Below are 18,592 nucleotides of genomic sequence, written 5' to 3'. Positions count from 1 at the left end.
GATAGAGGAGATATTTCTTCACAATTTCAGCTGTAGGTTTCGGGTCGTTGTCTTGTTGGAAAATAAAGGTATTAGAAAGGTTTAAATTTCCGGCACTGTCTCTTACAATTTTCTTCAGAATATCCAGATACACATACTTGTCCATGACTATCAATGTGAAAATTTCCAAGTCCTTTCGACGACATACATCCCCATACCATCACACCACCAACTCCATGTTTGACAGTTGGATTTAAATTTCTCAGATTCAGTTCTGTTCCTGGTTTTCTCCATACAATAGGGTGGCCATTATCTTTAAATATTGTAAATTTACTTTCATCTGATCAAATTACATTGTTCCAGAAGTTCTGCGAAGAGTTTGTGTTTTGGCAAAAGCAAGTCTTCTTTCTATTTGTCTCGGAAATGTATGGCTTAGACCTAGGTTTGCGTCCATGATAATCGGAATTTCGCAGCACTTTTTCGTAGTTTCAGGAGAAATTTCCTAGTTGCTAGTTAAAAAATGTCTTTTGCAATGCTTGCAGCAGAAAGTTTAGGATTTTGTTAAATTCGTAAAAGAATTTTTCTTTCTTCTCTCTGCGCTAGCTTCTTCGGTCTCCCACATCTCGGTTTTACAGCAAGACTACCAGTGTCAAGATAGTTTTGAATAACTCTTTGCATACTAGAAAATGGTTTTACAAATATAACGAAGATTTTTACCTTCATCTCTCAATTTGATAATTAGTTATCTCGTAACTGAAGGAATTTTTTCATTGGTTGTCATTTTCTTCAAAGAAAATAGAAATAGGAACTTCCAATCAACGTGAAATTTGCTTCGGAAGTCAATGACCTTGAAAGTAACATTTGCATTCTCAAATTTGAAGTTTAAAAGTTACATAAGAAATCCCCCGCCTCCTTCGCGTTGTACGCAAACTTTATTGGCTTTGATTTCTGGCCACTTATCTTTTAAAAATTAGTGTGCATAAATTAGATATGAAAATATTACAGTTAAATAATTTTAAAGTCCCTTATTGAAACTAAATATTTAAAAATAAAACTTTAAGAAACTACCCTTTCCGCACTTTAAAATTTAGATTTGATATTACTTTTCTTGATGTACGCAGACTTTAGCGACTAACTGTATATAAAGTAGGCGGCTTGAGAAATCGTAGAAATTTACTATACTTCAAAACACGTTAAAAGATTTTCGAATAGTTATTTTTAAATTATTTGTTAAGATTTCAAGCTTACAGCTTCGATTTAGATGCTAGAGGAAATACAGGATTAAAACTATAAAATGGTTCAAAAGATGCCACAGATTTGTTACACTTAAAAGTATTTCACTACGTAAAATCAGTGCACCACAAAAAAGGAAGTTTGTGCGGAAACCATAAGACCATTACATCCTGAACAAAATTTTTAAATTTCTAGATCCAAAGGTAAGCTTTACTCAGCTAGCTGTTACTTACGAAAAATATTTAAATATACCATCAAATCACTAATGAAAGTTGAAGAAATATTAAGGTTTCAGATTAGATTGACCCAACGAAACATACAAAATTATTTGTATAGAGGAAGCAATGCCTTCGTGGAAGATATTTTAAGAGAAATCAGCTGATATTCAAATTTAGTTTTTAGGGGACAATACTGATAAGAAAGCTTATTTATTTAAGAAAACAAAATTTCTATTTAAGAAAACAAAAAGTCCCTTACGTTCCACAAGGCTTACAGAGGAAATTAAAAAGCATAAAATCTAGGCCTAGAGAAGAGTAAAGAAAAATAAAATACTATTAAAATATTCAAATACACCATGGATAGTTAAGCTATGTTAATACTCATAAAAGAAAATAAACCAACTTAAAATACAAATAAAATATTGATATAAAGAAAAAATGATACATCAACAGTACAACATATTAACCCTTTAACCGTCAAGTTATTTTGATGATTTGGGTACACAAATTGTCAAATTTTTTTATTGCAAAAATCAAATGTTTAGTACAAAATAAAATATTTTTAAGTAGTTAAAAATTGATATTTTGAAGTACATGGGTAAAATTTTTAAAGTTTTGTAGCCACTGCATATTTGCTTGAGGCGGCTGCCACTCAACATGGCATTTGTAAAGTTCGCTTCTGGTGGAGCATTATTTTCTAAAAATGAAAAAAATATAAGTGAATACCTATTAGTAGTTCAGTAATTCAGTCTTGTGTGGTACAACTGGAAACACTTTTCCAAGCACAAACCAACTCCACAATCACTACACCAGAATCGTGATTCCTTCCTCATTTTTATCCTTTTTCGAACAAAACTTTGCACTGTCTTGTAGGCGCACGTTTCGCAGGAGTAGGAAGAATATGGGATATGAAATGTCGTTCAGCAAGACGGGCAGGGTTATCTATTGTAGGTGGTCTGCCAACATTCTTTTGTCCAGAAGCTGCATCATCATATTTATGTAAAAGCTCTTCTACAACTTGGATTCGAAATTCTAGAAATGTAATATGTTTCCCAACTACATTTTTATAGAGCAAATATGAGTTCCAAAGTACCTTGTCTAGTAAATGTAAAAATATCTTTTTATAATATTTTCTGGCGTTTAACGGATTGTTGGATGAAAGGATATTTCCTAATCACAGCGATCTACACCACCCATAGTTAGACTGCAATTAGAAACAATCTTCGCCTTGAGTATATCTCCATTTTTTTTATTTTTGAGGCTGACCATGGAAGTATGAATACTGCTAATCAAACATACATCCTTCATCTTCGGTTGAAGAATCTAAATCATATATATAACGTTTCAAAGAACTGGACGCCATTTTACAACAAAAAGATCCCATGCACTTTGAACCAAAGAACTTATAACCTCTAACCTTTGAAATCTTCAGTAAAGTGCTGTCATCTATTGAACTGAGCGCACATTAACTTTTCCCGAGATGCAGCCGGGTTTGACAAAGAGATGAAGCCGAAATAAACGTCTCCCGATATATATTCGGGTATAACAATATGATGCACTCAAAAAAAAATTACCCCGAGTAATACTCGGGCGTGACATTTTCGAACACCAGTGCTGTGCCCGAGATTACTTCGGGCATGACAGTTAAAAGGTTAATACATAGCGTAATCATACATAGACAATACGCAAAATACAGTGACACAAAAATAAAACTCCAATCATAAAAATTCAAAGAACAAATAGAGTCTCACAAGGCTGCAAAGGCCTCGGGAACCCCTAACAAGATCATAGAAAACGCGAGGCCAGAAGATAAGAGTTGCCCTAAACTAACTTTAAATGCACTTCTGGTAGTCATTTGCTATAAAATATGCAATAAAATTTGTTCCACATCGTCACCGCAAGAACGGAGTCCAAAAATATTGAAATGAAGTAAAAAAAATAAGTTAAAATTATAAAGAAGTAAAACATTCCCACAACAGGTCAAAACCCGAGCAAGTTTATAATCCGGTTTAAAATTCCTACACTTAAGTCGTTGAACATTTGGGAGAAATCTGTCCACTGGACCTTTGAAGAAACATGATGTTCAGCATTCTAATCAACCATAGTTTTCTTCCAAGATATGTATACTTAGATACTAATTTCCATAAGTGTTATATGCTCAAAATAGAGTCTTCTTAAACAAGACAAAGATCCTGAGCTCACTGTGTATATGTGCATAACGTATTCATAATAGTCTTAGAGTGATAAAAGTGCCCTTTATAGCTTAGATTTTGAGGCTATAGAAAGTTATTCAGTGGCTGGCAAACTGCGAAACATTTTCTGGATCTATAAAAAGTTAAAAAAGTTTCAATTTTTTCTTTTATGGGGAAGGTTATTGGATTAAACTTATTTAAAAGTGTCATATGGCTACATAGGTTCGTTTAAAATTATAGTAATGTGCACCTATTTATTCCTTACACTAAAAATTCACCGTTATTTAAATGATGCTAAGAGTTCTTATTAATAGGCTACCCCAAAAGTGAAATCTTATTCAGAGCTCTTTACAAACTGGCCAAAGGGCCGGCAGTCCTCACTAAGCTGACTTATGGTCCGCCCTTCGCGAGAACTTTAAATCAGTTTCCAAATTTAGCTCAATTTATGAACAGAAATGCTTTGTCATCGTTTAAATAAAGGGGGCAGTGACAAGAAATTAAGATTATTCCTTTACATTTAGATTTTCTTCAGAGCAATAGTAATGCAGATGTGAATCTGCCGCTATCTATATGTAGATAATGATGTCGTAGTTTCAGAGATTTACACTTAGTAGAGCAGAATGTGAAAGAACAGAATTTAAAACCAGTGAAAACCGAAAGTAAGTTTTCAGAAACAAGAGAAATGCGAATTCAAGATTCTGTCGAATATTAAATTCAGTTATTAATGCACTGCAAGGAATGAAAATTTTCTTGCGAAAAAGTTATTTTCAAATAAAAAAATTGCAAATATTTTTTAGCTTTGGGGAGTTAATTATTGAACTAAAATACTTATTTTAAAACATTTCTTTAAAACTTGTGTACGGTTTTAGGCTAGTTCGAAAGTTTTATTGAAACATTTTATTAGTCTTACGAGTATTTCGTGCGCGATTCTTCACTTATACACTTTCATGAAATGTGTTACAGCAATTCCTCTTAAAAACTGTTACATACTGATAATTATTAAACTAAAAAAATGCACTAAGAATAAATTTTGAAGCACAGGAATACATTACCAATAATCCATTTATCGATATACAGAACTAAATTACACATCACTGCTCGGGAAGGTTTTGGAGATTGTTAGCAAATTTAAATTTTAACGAATATTATGAAATGTTTTACAGCAATTCCTCTTAAAAACTGTTACATACTGATAATTATTAAACTAAAAAAATGCACTAAGAATAAATGTTGAAGCACAGGAATACATTACCAATAATCCGTTTATTGATATACAGAACCAAATTACACATCACTGCTCGGGAAGGTTTTGGAGATTGTTAGCAAATTTAAATTTTAACGAATATTATGAAATGTTTTACAGCAATTCCTCTTAAAAACTGTTACATACTGATAATTATTAAACTAAAAAATGCACTAAGAATAAATTTTGAAGCACAGGAATACATTACCAATAATCCATTTATCGATATACAGAACTAAATTACACATCACTGCTCGGGAAGGTTTTGGGGATTGTTAGCAAATTTAAATTTTAACGAAAATCTCAGCACGAAGTCTAAAATTTAAGTTTAAAAATTCGCCATGCTAGAGACAATTTAAAAGATTTAGGGAAGAGTACTATTAGACCTGTAAAGTCTCTTTATATAACTTCGAAATTAAAACAAATGATCGTAACTGGGCATCAGCTGGCACCTGGCAATATTATACTCCTAATTCTGTTGTATATGATATGGCTACGTTTCATTGCAGGATATGTAGTAAACCTAGAAGCTGTTCAAAGCCTTCAGAATAGGAGAATTTCAACTTTTTTGTGGGTTTAACTCTTTCCAAACCGAAGCCTTCGCTAATCTGTTCGCTTAAAATACCGAACCGCCCGAAATGGTTTTCGAGAGTCGCAGCAATTTCCTCCCCCTCCCCATCCATTAACGCCCAAAGAAGCGTTAAAATTTCAAATGTCATCTTTTCTACTTCCTAACAAATAAAGATAAACCACAAATAAACCCTTTTAGGACAAGCTGTCTGCAACACAAACTGACAAAATGCATTTGGGGAAAACTGCACCTGCTACTGGTTACCTTAGGGAAGAGAAGAAAAGAACATCGGAATTTCGGCCGTTTCGGGCGGTTGTGGTCGTTCGACTGAAAGGCCGTCTAGGCTGCTATGGTCTTCAGAGAGTTAAGTAGGGTTTAAAACACTCAACACACGCGCTTTTCTTCTCGGATTATTTTTTACTCCATTTTCTAGATTTTTTATTTTTTTATTTTTTATTTATTTTTTTTTGTAACTGTAAATTGTAAATGTGTGTAATATGTACCATGCAAATATACCCCATGTCTCAGTAATTGTGTGTAATATGTACCATGTCAATATTCACAGTACTATTTAATGTGTATAATATGTACCAATGTGTGTAATATGTACTATGCAAACTGTAAATAATAATTAATGCGTAAAGCCAACCTATGTGCTAACCTAAGAACCCAACTATACATACTTATAGTAAGAATTGAATCAAACAGGTGTAAAGTACCTTAAACATAAATATTAAGTACCCTAAACAAAAGTATTAATCAATCTGTCAGTAAATGTAAACTGCACTATGAAATGTGTATGATATGTACCATGCAAGTATTAATTAATATTATTAATTAATAATTAAATTCTTAGAAATGTAATTTGTATTATGTAATGCGTGAACTATGTACAATGCAAGTCTTCTCAGTAAATATAAGCTGTACTATAATGTATATAATATGCACCATGCAAACCTGTAAACAATAATGAATGCATAGTGTTAAACTATGTGTTAACCTAAATACCTAAGATGTAAAGTACCTTTAACATAAGTATTAATCAATCTCTCTGTGTGTAATATGTACCATGCAAGTCTAAATAACGAATGCATAGAGTTAACCTAAGTATAATCATGTATAATTAACGTAAATATTGAACCTTACGAATGCAAAGAACCTTAAACATAAGTCATATTCAATTTCCCAGTAAATGTAATGTGTAATGAAATGTGTGAAATATGTACCATGCAATATGAATGTAAATACACCACGCAAGTATGAATAAGCAAGTCCGAATACTGTACGGCATGTGTAATAGTCGTGCAAGTCAGAGTATGGCAATATGTACCATGCAAGTCTGAATGGGTAGCGATAATTTAAGTACCTAATTATGTCATTCTAGATAAGGGCGGGCGTGGTGCTCATACCAATTAACCGTAACGGTAGAGAGATGGTGCCCACGTCCTCCGTTACTCACTCACTCCATTTTCTAGATTTGTCGAGAAAGGAAATGTAAGTAACCCGTTGCTTCCAGCCAGGGATATTTTTCAACAAATCAAGAATTGTCCCTTTCGTGCAGTGAAACTCTGCATGACCGAAAATGTGCCATAGAAAAGGCATAACTGCTAAATAACAAGACCAGGAACTGGCTCAAGAAAAGTTAGTTGGCTTCGTAATTAACAGCACACCGAAACGAAGAATAACGGCCTGAAATTTGAACGAAATCTTCAGACAATAAAAGTCGGGAAACTTATTTAACTAACCTAGTGCCAACGAAATGCACTAGTAAATATCTGGCGGTGTATGGACAACTCCTTCTATAACAGACCACTGGGTTTTTACTGCTCTTTTAACGTTTAATTATTGCAAGCGCTCATATGTGTGCATGCTACTCTAAAGCTATTGCTTGCATTTTGTTCAGTTAATCGAAAATTTCACTCATTATCTGTATCGAACATTATTAACGAATTTTTATCGTCCTTTACCCCGAGAAAATAACTGAAGCTGAGAGTAGTAGCTGATATTATTCATCTACTATTTATAGATACAGAATTTGAAATCACACGTTTTATAGAGGTTGTTAATAAGTGCGAACATTACAATGAATCGCGAATTCTTTCATGTGAATGCCTATATTAACATAATCTGTTTATAAACGTGAAAGATTCAAAATATACATTGCGACTGCTCTGATTATATCTATACTTAGCATTAGAATCCCATGAATAAGTTAAATGTATTTGTTGTGCATAAAAAATTCCTCTTCCTTATAGTTCTCTTGTTTAGGAGATCACAGATACATTTAAGAGACTCAATTACGTTGCTGGCACATTAAAAGAATGCAATGGTACATTTATCTTTGTACTAAATTAGTAATCATTCCCTTGAGAAATTATTTGAGTCATCCTAAAATAAGCAATTATATTAGGTGCGCTCTGAATCATTTAAATGCATTTTTGCATTTCAAGTATCTGAAGAAAGGTGCTTTAAACTAAAATTTATACAAGTATCGAACGAGCTAAAATTTCGCAATAAAAAATTAAGTACAATTGGAAAGGTTAGCATGCCGGACGAAAGTTATTTGAGAAGCATATTAATCTGATTTCTTTTTGATAAACCTCTTAACGCAGTTGCATACACCCATCTAAATTATTTCCGCTCCCCGAGTCAATATGTTCAATAGTTCTTTCAGATGTCTGCTGCAATTTCCTAAAATAAACCTTGTAAATAATGAACCTTGATACAAAAAAACAATTGGAGGAAACATACCACTTTCTGAAATTTTACTTTCTTGTACGAAGTAAAAAGGAAGTATTGTAATCGCGAAAAGTTTCAGGCAACATATTTCAACGAAAATATCCATTTTGACCGCTATCGAATGCAATTTAACGACGTTTTTGCGCGATATCTGTACGTAAGGACAGAATAAAAAACTTGTTCCCTCCAAAAAAATTATAAAACTGCTTTAAAATGAATTCTGAAAAGAATTTTTCTTGGCGTCTGTACGAACGTATGTACGTAACTCGCATAACTCAAAAACGAGTAGCCTCAGAACGTTGAAATTTTGTATATAGGACTACTATAACATGCAGATGTGCACCTCGTATTTTGGTTGCAATCGGCCGCACCAAACGTATATAAATATATTTATATATATCCACTCTGTTACCCGGTTCAGTGATCTCAGTTTCTTTACTCTTATATGTTTGTAAATTGTACATTTTTTGTTTTAAAAGTGAATTATGTTGTTCTTGTCTTCCGGTTGAGGTTCATTTATTATTGCGAATTAAATAATGCTTTAAACACTTATTTCCTTAAAAAATTCCAGAAAGGATTAAGATTTACTTAATTTTTAATAATTAAATTTTTAATAATTAGTAATTTTTAATACAGACATTTCGAGCTTTTATGTATTTTTGCCTTGTCGCGAAGTGAGAACTGAATTAATTGAATGAGAAGTACTCAATCGTCTGTGAAAACAGTTTTTTTGTTTTGTTTGCTTAATTTCTTTTACACAATGTTCTAGCTTTATTATAGTATTTGAAAGAACATGTGGCAACAATTAGATAATTCTTTAACGATATAAATTCAATAATTATATCATTTAAATAATTCTTTAAATGATGTAAATTTTGTGCATTTTGTGTTATAATATGAAAGAAATATACTATTAAGTGAACCTCGCGCCAGAGTGTCACTATGCTAAACAAATAGAGTGAATTTTAAAGAATGCCTTTATTCTATTGTGGTTTATGCGCTGTCGGCGAAGTAGATTTAATTAAATCCAATAAGTTTAAACGAAATGCAAGAAAAAAAAAATGGGTATAATTTAATATTCCGTACAAGGAAGTCATGTGGTGTACACATCAGATTTTTATTTATAGGTTAAGTGTGTTAAATACTACGGTTTCCACCAAACATGTGTAATATTAAATTTCCTAATCTTACCATCGTCGTTATCAGTGACTAGGGCGCAATACTTCTCGTCAGAACTATCTTCACAATCCGCTCGCGAGTCGCACCACCTGCGAAAGTGTAAACACGTACCATCATCGCAAGTAAACTGAGGCCAATAACATCTTGCAGCTCCTGAAAAACAAGTAAATGTTGAAATATACCATCGATAAGCAAGAAAAACTTTAAAGCTGTACAGTTTGATCCCATAAATACTAAATCATAGGAAGATAGGAGAAGCAAAACGAAAATTTCCTTAATACATCGGCACAAATAATTCGATCTGCAAAATTTCAGAAAACTCAGCAATTTGAATTATAAATGACATTTAAGCTTTTACTATATTTGCTGAATTTAAAATAAGACTAATTATGACATTTGAATAGTCAAAACCAGATAATGTAAAAATTTATATAAACTAAACCAACTGATCTCTTGCAAAGGAAATTAAAATCTGTGCTATTTTTGCACAGATATATCATTAAAATTCACATCAAATAAGACATTTTAGCAACGTACTGTCAAAAGCTGATGAAACTCATTTTTATCAGCAATTTAAGGTTTATTGAGTTGAAGAGTTTTATAGCGATTATTTTTGGCGATCCTATTCAAAATTGCCACACTCCGTCAGTCTTGGCTTCATATGAATTTCTCTAAACTCAAAAGCAAGCAAACTTTCCTCGAATTAGGTCCTAGCTCTTATTTTGACATCTTGTCAGTAGGTGTTAAGGGGACTCATACACCTTAAACCCCTTATGATCTTCGAATATGTTACTGTTGCAAGAATTGAGATATTTTATTTATTTTAAAAGCAATTACTTCCAACTTTTTACAGCTGACTACATAATATAGCTGCTTTGGAAAATAGTAACCAGAAAGTTTGTTGCCACAAACAAATATTTTTGTAATTTAATCCTCTTTGTGACAAAATATTTCGCCATGTTTCCACCTTGCGCGCATGATATTTTAAAAATGGCTAATGGTACAAACTTGAAATTGGATGGAATTCTTTATATGGGCACTACTTTCTAACTGAACCAACAATCCGATTAATATTTTAATACTGAAAAATTATATGGACGAAAACATTAAAAATTTTGTTAATAAAATGCATTTTATAAACTTAACTCAAAATAAAATAAAAATTTAACATGAAATTTTTTTAATTTTAGGTTCGCAGTAATTTCCAAATGCTATAATAGCTATATATTAAATATGGAATTAAATTATGAAACATAATGTTTGAAACTGTGCGCGCAAGTTGGAAACATGACGAAAAATGTCACAGAGCAGATTAAATTATAAAAATATTTGTGGCAACACAAATTTTCTGATTACTATTTCAGAAAGCAGGTATATTATGTAGTCATCTGTAAAAAGTTGGTAGTAATTGCTTTTAAAATAAATGAGTTATCCCAATTCTTGCGACAGTCACCTATTCGAACATCTTATGGGTTTTAAGGTGTATGAGTCCCCTTAATATACTTCAGCTGTAAACTTTCGCCATATGTAGTTTCCTAGCGTAAGAATAGAACACGCGCAGGTGTTTGGCAAAAAATAATCAACTGCAAAATAATGGAATGTTCTCAGTTCATTTCTTGGCAAATCTAATAAACGCCTAATAATCCAGTAAACATTAACAGTTGAATAAACGCCGTCCAGAAAATATTTTGACTGGAATTTTAGCACACAAATCATAAGGCATGTATAAGCTTGCTTTAATGAAGTGAACACTTATTAAAAAGACCACACCTATTATTTTGCCCTTTCCCCTGAAGATTAAAGTATTAGCAAAAAGAAAATCTCATCTTTTCAAGAACTTCTAGGGTTGCGGTAAAGCAAGAGAGCCGAGTTATGGCTGGTAATATCGGTGGTACATCGGAAGTGTCGTCTTACAGTCCAACTTCTAAATAAGTTTGCGGTTAATATTGAAATACCTTTTCTGAAATAACCGGCTATTACATTAGCTGCGTATTTATGAAACACCTAATGAATGAACTACATAAATGTTAAGCATTTTGGCTCAAAGTTCATTGTGTGAAAGTTTTAGTACAGTAAATGGAAGAAATACGTAGCACTTTAAGGTTCCCCGAATCCTTTATTCGCACAACCTGCTTCACTCCTGGTTTTGCTAGTATTTGAAGAGTTAATCTAAATCATCTAATCTGTTAAGTTATCATTTCTGCTGGTCTTCCTTTTATATCCGACGAAATTTTTATTCATTTATATTTCATTAATTTATGTTGAGATATTTCTCCAAGTGATTGAAATGATGACATCTTTAAAATACTTTTCATTTACCATTCGCATTTTTTCGCGAAATATTTCTGATCGTTTAGAAAGAATATTAATTTCAGTGTATAGGAGCTCTTAGCATTTTCAAGCTGCCCAACTTTCCAGTAAATCCTATTCCATGCAATTATCGCCTTTCTTTAGAAGTGCTTAGTCACTGGCTTTGCCATAGTTGTCGAAATAATTCCTCCGATAAAACCATCTTAATCTACTGAAATTCAGGTTTGGAAGAGTTCTGTAAAATACACTGTGGCCATCTACTTAAGGGAAGAGTTCCTTCGCGTTGTGGGTGTTGGGGAATTGGAATCGCATTCATATTACAAAGCAGAAAATAGGTATGGTTTCGTTTATGCGATTAAGGCAAAGCCTTGAAGGCTCTTTGCCTGAAGGGACGGATGCCTTCATACAGGGCTAAGGGAAACTAGCTCTGTACTATACACGTTACACTTGGGGAAAACCACGAAATCGCCCAAGAAGCCAGTTCCAGTCCGTTCGCCGAACCGAACTGCCAGTGTTCAGCTACTTTACCTCTCGGCCTCTGGTGGCCCCACAAATTTAATCAGCTAGTTCACCAATCGAATTAGCGTTTAATGGTCTTATCCGCTCGATCTCTGGTGGGTTATATTAAACGACACCAATTTCGAAGCTAAAACCCGCATTTACTATGATGGTACATTTAAGTAAGCAAATTAGACTACAGTAGATGCTTATACAGAGAAACACATTTAAGGAAATTTGAACTCTAAGTCCGAATATTTAAAAAATCCAGATTCTTAAGTATTCTTAGAGGCAAAATGTGTATTTGAAATAAAGAAAATTAGAATATTTTCATTTTACTTTATTGCATTTAATGCAAGATTTTATAATTTCAAAAAAGTAACTCCCATTTTATTCTGGAAGCAAGTCATTTTCAAAATAATCCATTTCTATTAAAACAAGGAAATTATTGCCGAAGTCTTAAGATGAAACATTTTCAGTGTAACTAAAGTTGAATAAAAATTGAACACTTTCTTTAATCGAACAAAACACTTTATGCTCTTTCAAGTCAGCGAAGATTATTATTGATAAAGGTTACAGTAACGGTATAATGAATGCCTTTTAAAAATCGTCGTTCTTGGTGTGTAACGACTAAGAATTTGAAAAATAAATAGCTTTAATACACTTCGCCATTAATTTTGTTATCAAGCTTTATTCACTTAGAGATAAAATGGGTTCTGATGTACTTGCACAAAATAACTGGTAGTGTAAAGTTTTCAAGACATTGTTCCCAATTATCAAGAATATTTCCGATTTATGTTAATTTGAATCAAGACATTTTTTGAGAGAGACTGGCATTGAAACCCAGATTAAGTTTACAATTTGGCATTTACAATGTGAGGAAGAGTCTACAATTAGATTTTCATGAATGAGTTGTTCGTGGCGAAAACCATTGCTCGAACAGCCAGAAGGTGAAATTAGGTAGCTACTTTTGTGGAATTATTTTTATTTAATTACAAGGAATATTTCTTGGTTAATCACGCCACAAAAATAAAGTACTGCGAATCTGGAATCGACCATTTACTTTATTCACTGAAGTATTTTTCAAATAATTATCCATGTTTATGCGTCCATTACTAGCGCGATACGTTTTCAATACATTGTTAAGGTCATTATTTAAGTTTAAATTCCTATCCAGACTATACGATTGACAACGACCTTTGTCTCCAATTGAAAAGTACCATTCTCAATTATGCAAGAACTTTCAACGCGTAAAGTGGTACACCAGTTACACGAAGTATCATTTTGGTAATATTTTATGAAAGATTTACAAATTTAAAATGTGAATTATTAATTAGTACCTGGCTACTTTAAATTATTTTTCAACAGGCTTTTTAAAAACTCAAAACATTTTCCATTTCTATCAAAGTCTTGTTTTGCTGTAAAGTCTTAAAACACAGCCAGTTAATTTAAGGCAATTATTTAAGTGTTCCTCCCAAGACACTACAGAAGGGAGGGATGCCGTTATGTATGACCTTTTCTAAAGGAAACTAGCTCGTATTAATAAGTTACACATGGGGAAAACCAAGAAAATTCCCATGCAGCCAGCCTTCATGGTATTCGAACGTTGGACCGAATAGCTAGTAATTAGGTATTTTACCGCTCGGCTACTGGTGTACTAATTTAAAGCAATGGTCTTCAGAATTTGTCGATTTACTGAGGCCTTAATAAAGTTTCTTTGCGGAACCCCATCCTTTGGGAAATTATGTTGTAAAGCAGGGATTCTCAACCGGCGGTACGCAAGAGAAAAATAGGTGGTACGCAAAGAAGCAAAGTAACTATTAAATTCAAAAATTGAAACCTCAACATCCTGAATGATGTTTTTACACTTAACACTTGTAAATTTTTTGCGATTTGTTCTTTCTACAAGAGTGGTGGTGTACTACTTTATAGTGGCGGTACTAAAGATATTCAATTTTTGTTTAGATGGTACGCGTTAGTCAAAATGTTCAGAACCGCTGTCGTAAAGTAGTATTTAATGTACATCCACATGTTATAGACACTTTATTAAAGAATATGGCCTTTTTTTAAATTTAACATAAAATTAATTTGCATTGATTTGGGCTTCAGTTGTCACCTACCATGGCATTATATTCAGCAACAGGCATGTGTTTATTTTTACACAAACGTCGAAATCGACCTCTATCGACGTCTACTGTCGCATTTCATATTTTGCATTTAATTTGCTTTTATACTTTTTTCCGATGCCACATACGTCGAGAAATATTTTTCACTTAAATACGGGGCTAATCTTTAGAATATGGTAACAGGTAGTTTGGCGACATTTTGGTAAAGCGATAAAGGTTACTTAGCAGACTTTAGCAGTGTACATGGATAAAGTCAAGAGTGTGCGCAATGCCATTTTTGTGCAATTCTGGGATGTTTTCTTAAGTAAAAATAGGTCGACGTGTACATGGATGATACCCTGTATGTGCAATTCTTAAAAACGCTGCAAGCAGTTTGCAATTCTGCACTTTCGCCCAATTTCGCACCTAATTTAAGTCATGATTAAGCACGTTTGTTCCATAAAAGTTCTAGCATAAGCGTAATTCGGCTAGCAGATTGTTGGAAAAAAATGTTGAATAAAAGAAAAAAAAAAACATGCCTTTACTTCGTGAAAACAAAATGGAGTCAACAAACATAAACTAGCAGGTTGCTGTAACAGGGTTGGTCGCCAAATTTTCGCCAAAAAATCGCCAAGTTACCATAATTCAAAGATTAACCAAATACGGCTTTCCGAATACATTAAAATGCTTACGTAGCTGTGGGAGAAACTTTTAGTTATTCCGCATGAATCTGCAACTCAAAAGTTTTAAAATCTAAATTCAAGCAACAACATTTCAAAAGTCGAATTTGTTGATATGGCGATACGTTTTTCTCCTTTCCTTCACTGGCAAGCCTTCTAATTTGGCGTAGTACTCGAACTGAACTTCTATTTAGTCATACCTACAGTTTACTTCTGAAAAATATTCCCTTATGCTTCTGCTCAATGGAAAAAAGTGCGCCATTGTATAATTTTTAAACACGGTACTCCAAATTCATTTTCCATTAGAAATTTTTTCAAGTTTTTCAAAGCACTGAAGATCAGTCTCTTTGACATGCGATGCCCTCACGTTAGGTTTGAAAACTAATTATAACTAAATGTATCTTTATATTCTTTAATAAATGCTAGTCAACTAATGAGAGTGTTCGGTAATTTTCTTTTAGAATTCTTATTTTTATACGCGGAACAAAGTTTGCTTATTTTGACACGCGGAGCAAAGTTTGAAGACAACAATTCATGCGGACACATAAGCCTATAATCTAATTTTTCTTCATAAAATTTATTTGAATTCACATTAAAGCTACAGTCACGTTTGATGACCTTTTTATTTCCTTTTATCAATAGTTTATATCTTGCGGTTTACCTTTCGAAAGTTTGTTGTTCGCTAAATAAACTCTTTGCCGTTTATTCGCTTAAATCTAAATTTCACCTAATATAGCGGATTTAATGGCGCACAACCTGAAAGGTTATTTGCGAATATCATTTAATAGAGTAGCATGGAACATGCAAAGATGACTTAATAACAAAGAGTTAAAATTTGATATCAGTTACCAATTAAATGACTTCTCTTTCGAAAAAAATTACTCTTCTCTTTTGAAAAATCGTATTTGGCGGATATAAGATGGCAAGAAATTAAATACAAATTATGGAATTACATAGAATAGTAGCATTTAATTCGTGCTAATATGCAGTTACACTATTAAATTACTTTCTAGGAATAACATTATTAAACTGCCCATTTTCCAAAAAAATGGACGAGCAAACGATATAACAAATGAACACTAAATGCCAGACATCATAGTTTAATACTACATATGTCTATATTGGATATTAATACGAGAAATTACATCGTATAACAATCTTCGAAATTATATTAAATAATCTTGTTTAAGAAATGTCCTATTTATCTAATTAAAATATCACTGAAAGCAAAAATTTAAAATACAGGTTTGATATTTGCACTACAAAGAAAAACTTCCATTAATTACAATATTTTCAGTATATTAATTAAGCTAGAAGAATAAAAATTGCAGATATAATACATTAATAATAAAGAAATGCCAAGTATATAAAGGAAGTGAAAAACGTACCTCGATTTTCTACATTAAGAGCGCCATAACTCCAGGAAACAAAAACAAAACACGGGATCAACACAGTTGCCAACATGTTGAAAACAAAAAGAGTCTGTAGTGAGAAGTGAACTCGGAACTCATTTATTTTATACATACACATTTAAATTAGGTGTTCTTCTTCCGAGTGATGCAAATTTCCATTTATTCGCAAGCAAAAGTTAAAAAGAATAAAACGATAATATGTTTGTAAAAAAATATATTTTATTTCTTAAAAAGAAATTTTAGATATTATACAATAATAAAATGTAAAGTAAGTTCCTTAAACACAGAATTAAGCTTTCAATGCTGAAAGCTAGATCTATATAACCTTGTGTCTACCTAAATTAAATTGCTACGTTATACGTATATACAGATCTAACAATTGACTGAGTGGATAAGACCGCTGAATACTAGTGGTTCAACACGATTCGAACTAGGCACATAAGCTCTCTCCCTTGCTGATTTTTGTGTATATCCTCAAGTGAAATGTGAATAATAGCCACTTTCTCTTTGAAAATCCTTTATGAAGGCATTCCTTTACTTAGGCAGATAGTAACTTTGCGTAAGTTAATTTCCACTATGTAAGACTGATTGCAGTGTCTTTGAATGTGAAATTTGAAGTTCGCTATTCTTTCACGAAAGCTGTGAGAAACAGAGCCAAAAAAAAAAAAAAAAAAAAAAAAAAAAAAAAAAAACGCAATAGCGAACTTTTAGAACGTCACCATTTTAAGAGTAAATGCAGTATAAAAATTAATTACATAAATAAAAAATACAAGTCTCTTGTATCTGATCTACGACGTAGATGTCCCCAATGACACGGAAAAACATAATTTCTTCAAATGAAGCTTGCATCTAAAACAGTTATAAAGGTAGTATACAAATCAAAACTCTGTTACCTTTCTCATCGGTAAGCATGAATTGCCAAATATTGCGCAAACTGGATCGTTGAATATAAATATGGATAGTTATTCGAACTAGAAGAAAGGCGAGATGGCTGTCTTGTGCGGAAAATACGGTCATTACGCAAAAAAATATGCATTACGTTCACTTAACCTTCCAGCACGCGCATATGCGCAAAATTTAAGACAAATTCTGTTTTTAATGCACATTTTTCGTATATCGAAGCTGAGAAGTCAGAAAATCATTTCTATTCCTCCTTTCTACCTTTCCCGACATCACTGAATGTGCCAACAGGAAGTCATTTGACTTTTCTTTATTTTGGGGGGGGGCTTTTGTGCTACGTGGCAGCTTTTTCGTGAAAGTTACGACACGCACGTGGTCGTGGGTGAAAATTCGTAAAATATTTTTTCGCAAATATTTTCTAATTTTGTGTTATTAATTGCCGTGTATTACTTTAATTATTATACATTTGACCCTGTAACATTTATATCGGTTTTCATGACAAAAGAAATATGTGCAACAAACTGATTTTGCTCGCATTCTTCAAGAATTATCTGATGAGGAAAAGGAAGACAATGAAACCTTTGGATGGGAGAACAATAGCGATTTCCATTCCTTACTTCCTTTTATTTCTATTTTTTTAGAAATAAATAAAAATATTATAGTTAGTTTAAAGTGCGTTTATGTAATCAGTAAGAAGTAAATTTCCTTGCAGAAGTAAGTAATGCTAAACCTTCTTTTTCCTACCAAGGTGAGTGTGTTTTCCTTTTTTATTTGTCTATACTTGCCTTTGATGAATATTAAAGGCACGTATAGACAAATATTTTTTCGATTTTAAAATATAATTATTAGATAATATATTTAAAATTTTCTATAATGAAATACATCTTTGCTTTTCCATCTCACTAGCATAAGAACCTTAAAATAATTTACTTATATTTAAATGTGATATCATTTGTATTTTGCAATAATAAGGTTAATATTTAATTTTTTAACAAATTTATTATCGATATTCGCTCATTTCTGTCGTTTTTCGTGCCAGAAACGGTAAAATAACGGATGTCGTAAAAAATACGACGCGCGCGTGCTGGAAAGTTAATTGTGCTCATCGTATTGCAGGGTCATTTACAGGCTTAGAAAACTGAAGACATTAAAAGTCGCCCTGGTTCAAGTAGGGTGGTTCTTGCAGATGTGCATGTTAGCTCAATCACCTGTATTATGAGAGACGTCAGGGCTACGTATAGTGTTGTATTTGGCCCAACACAACAAATTTTGCATGAGTTGCGAGCTTGACTGCATAATGCCATACTAACCAATTGATTGCTCTTATACGAGT

At 32.6% G+C, this 18,592-nt stretch overlaps 1 protein-coding gene across 1 annotated transcript in view; it reads right to left on the bottom strand.

The window, feature by feature from the left end:
• Window positions 1-16,437, bottom strand: part of LOC118204994 (uncharacterized protein CG3556-like) — a 38,735-nt gene extending 22,298 nt beyond the window's left edge. The window contains exons 1-2 of the mRNA XM_035377288.2: window positions 16,336-16,437; window positions 9,367-9,507 (exon numbers count right to left, since the gene is read on the bottom strand). Coding sequence (XP_035233179.2) covers window positions 9,367-9,507; window positions 16,336-16,411 — 217 coding nt within the window. The 5' untranslated portion in view covers window positions 16,412-16,437. The remainder of the gene's footprint in view (window positions 1-9,366; window positions 9,508-16,335) is intronic.
• Between the last annotated feature and the right edge of the window lie 2,155 nt (window positions 16,438-18,592).

This window comes from Stegodyphus dumicola, chromosome 9 (assembly GCF_044657685.1).
Source record: "Stegodyphus dumicola isolate Sdum_Otavi_A_Nest chromosome 9, ASM4465768v1".
NCBI lineage: Eukaryota > Metazoa > Arthropoda > Arachnida > Araneae > Eresidae > Stegodyphus > Stegodyphus dumicola.
This window is presented reverse-complemented; position numbering and strand designations above follow the sequence as displayed.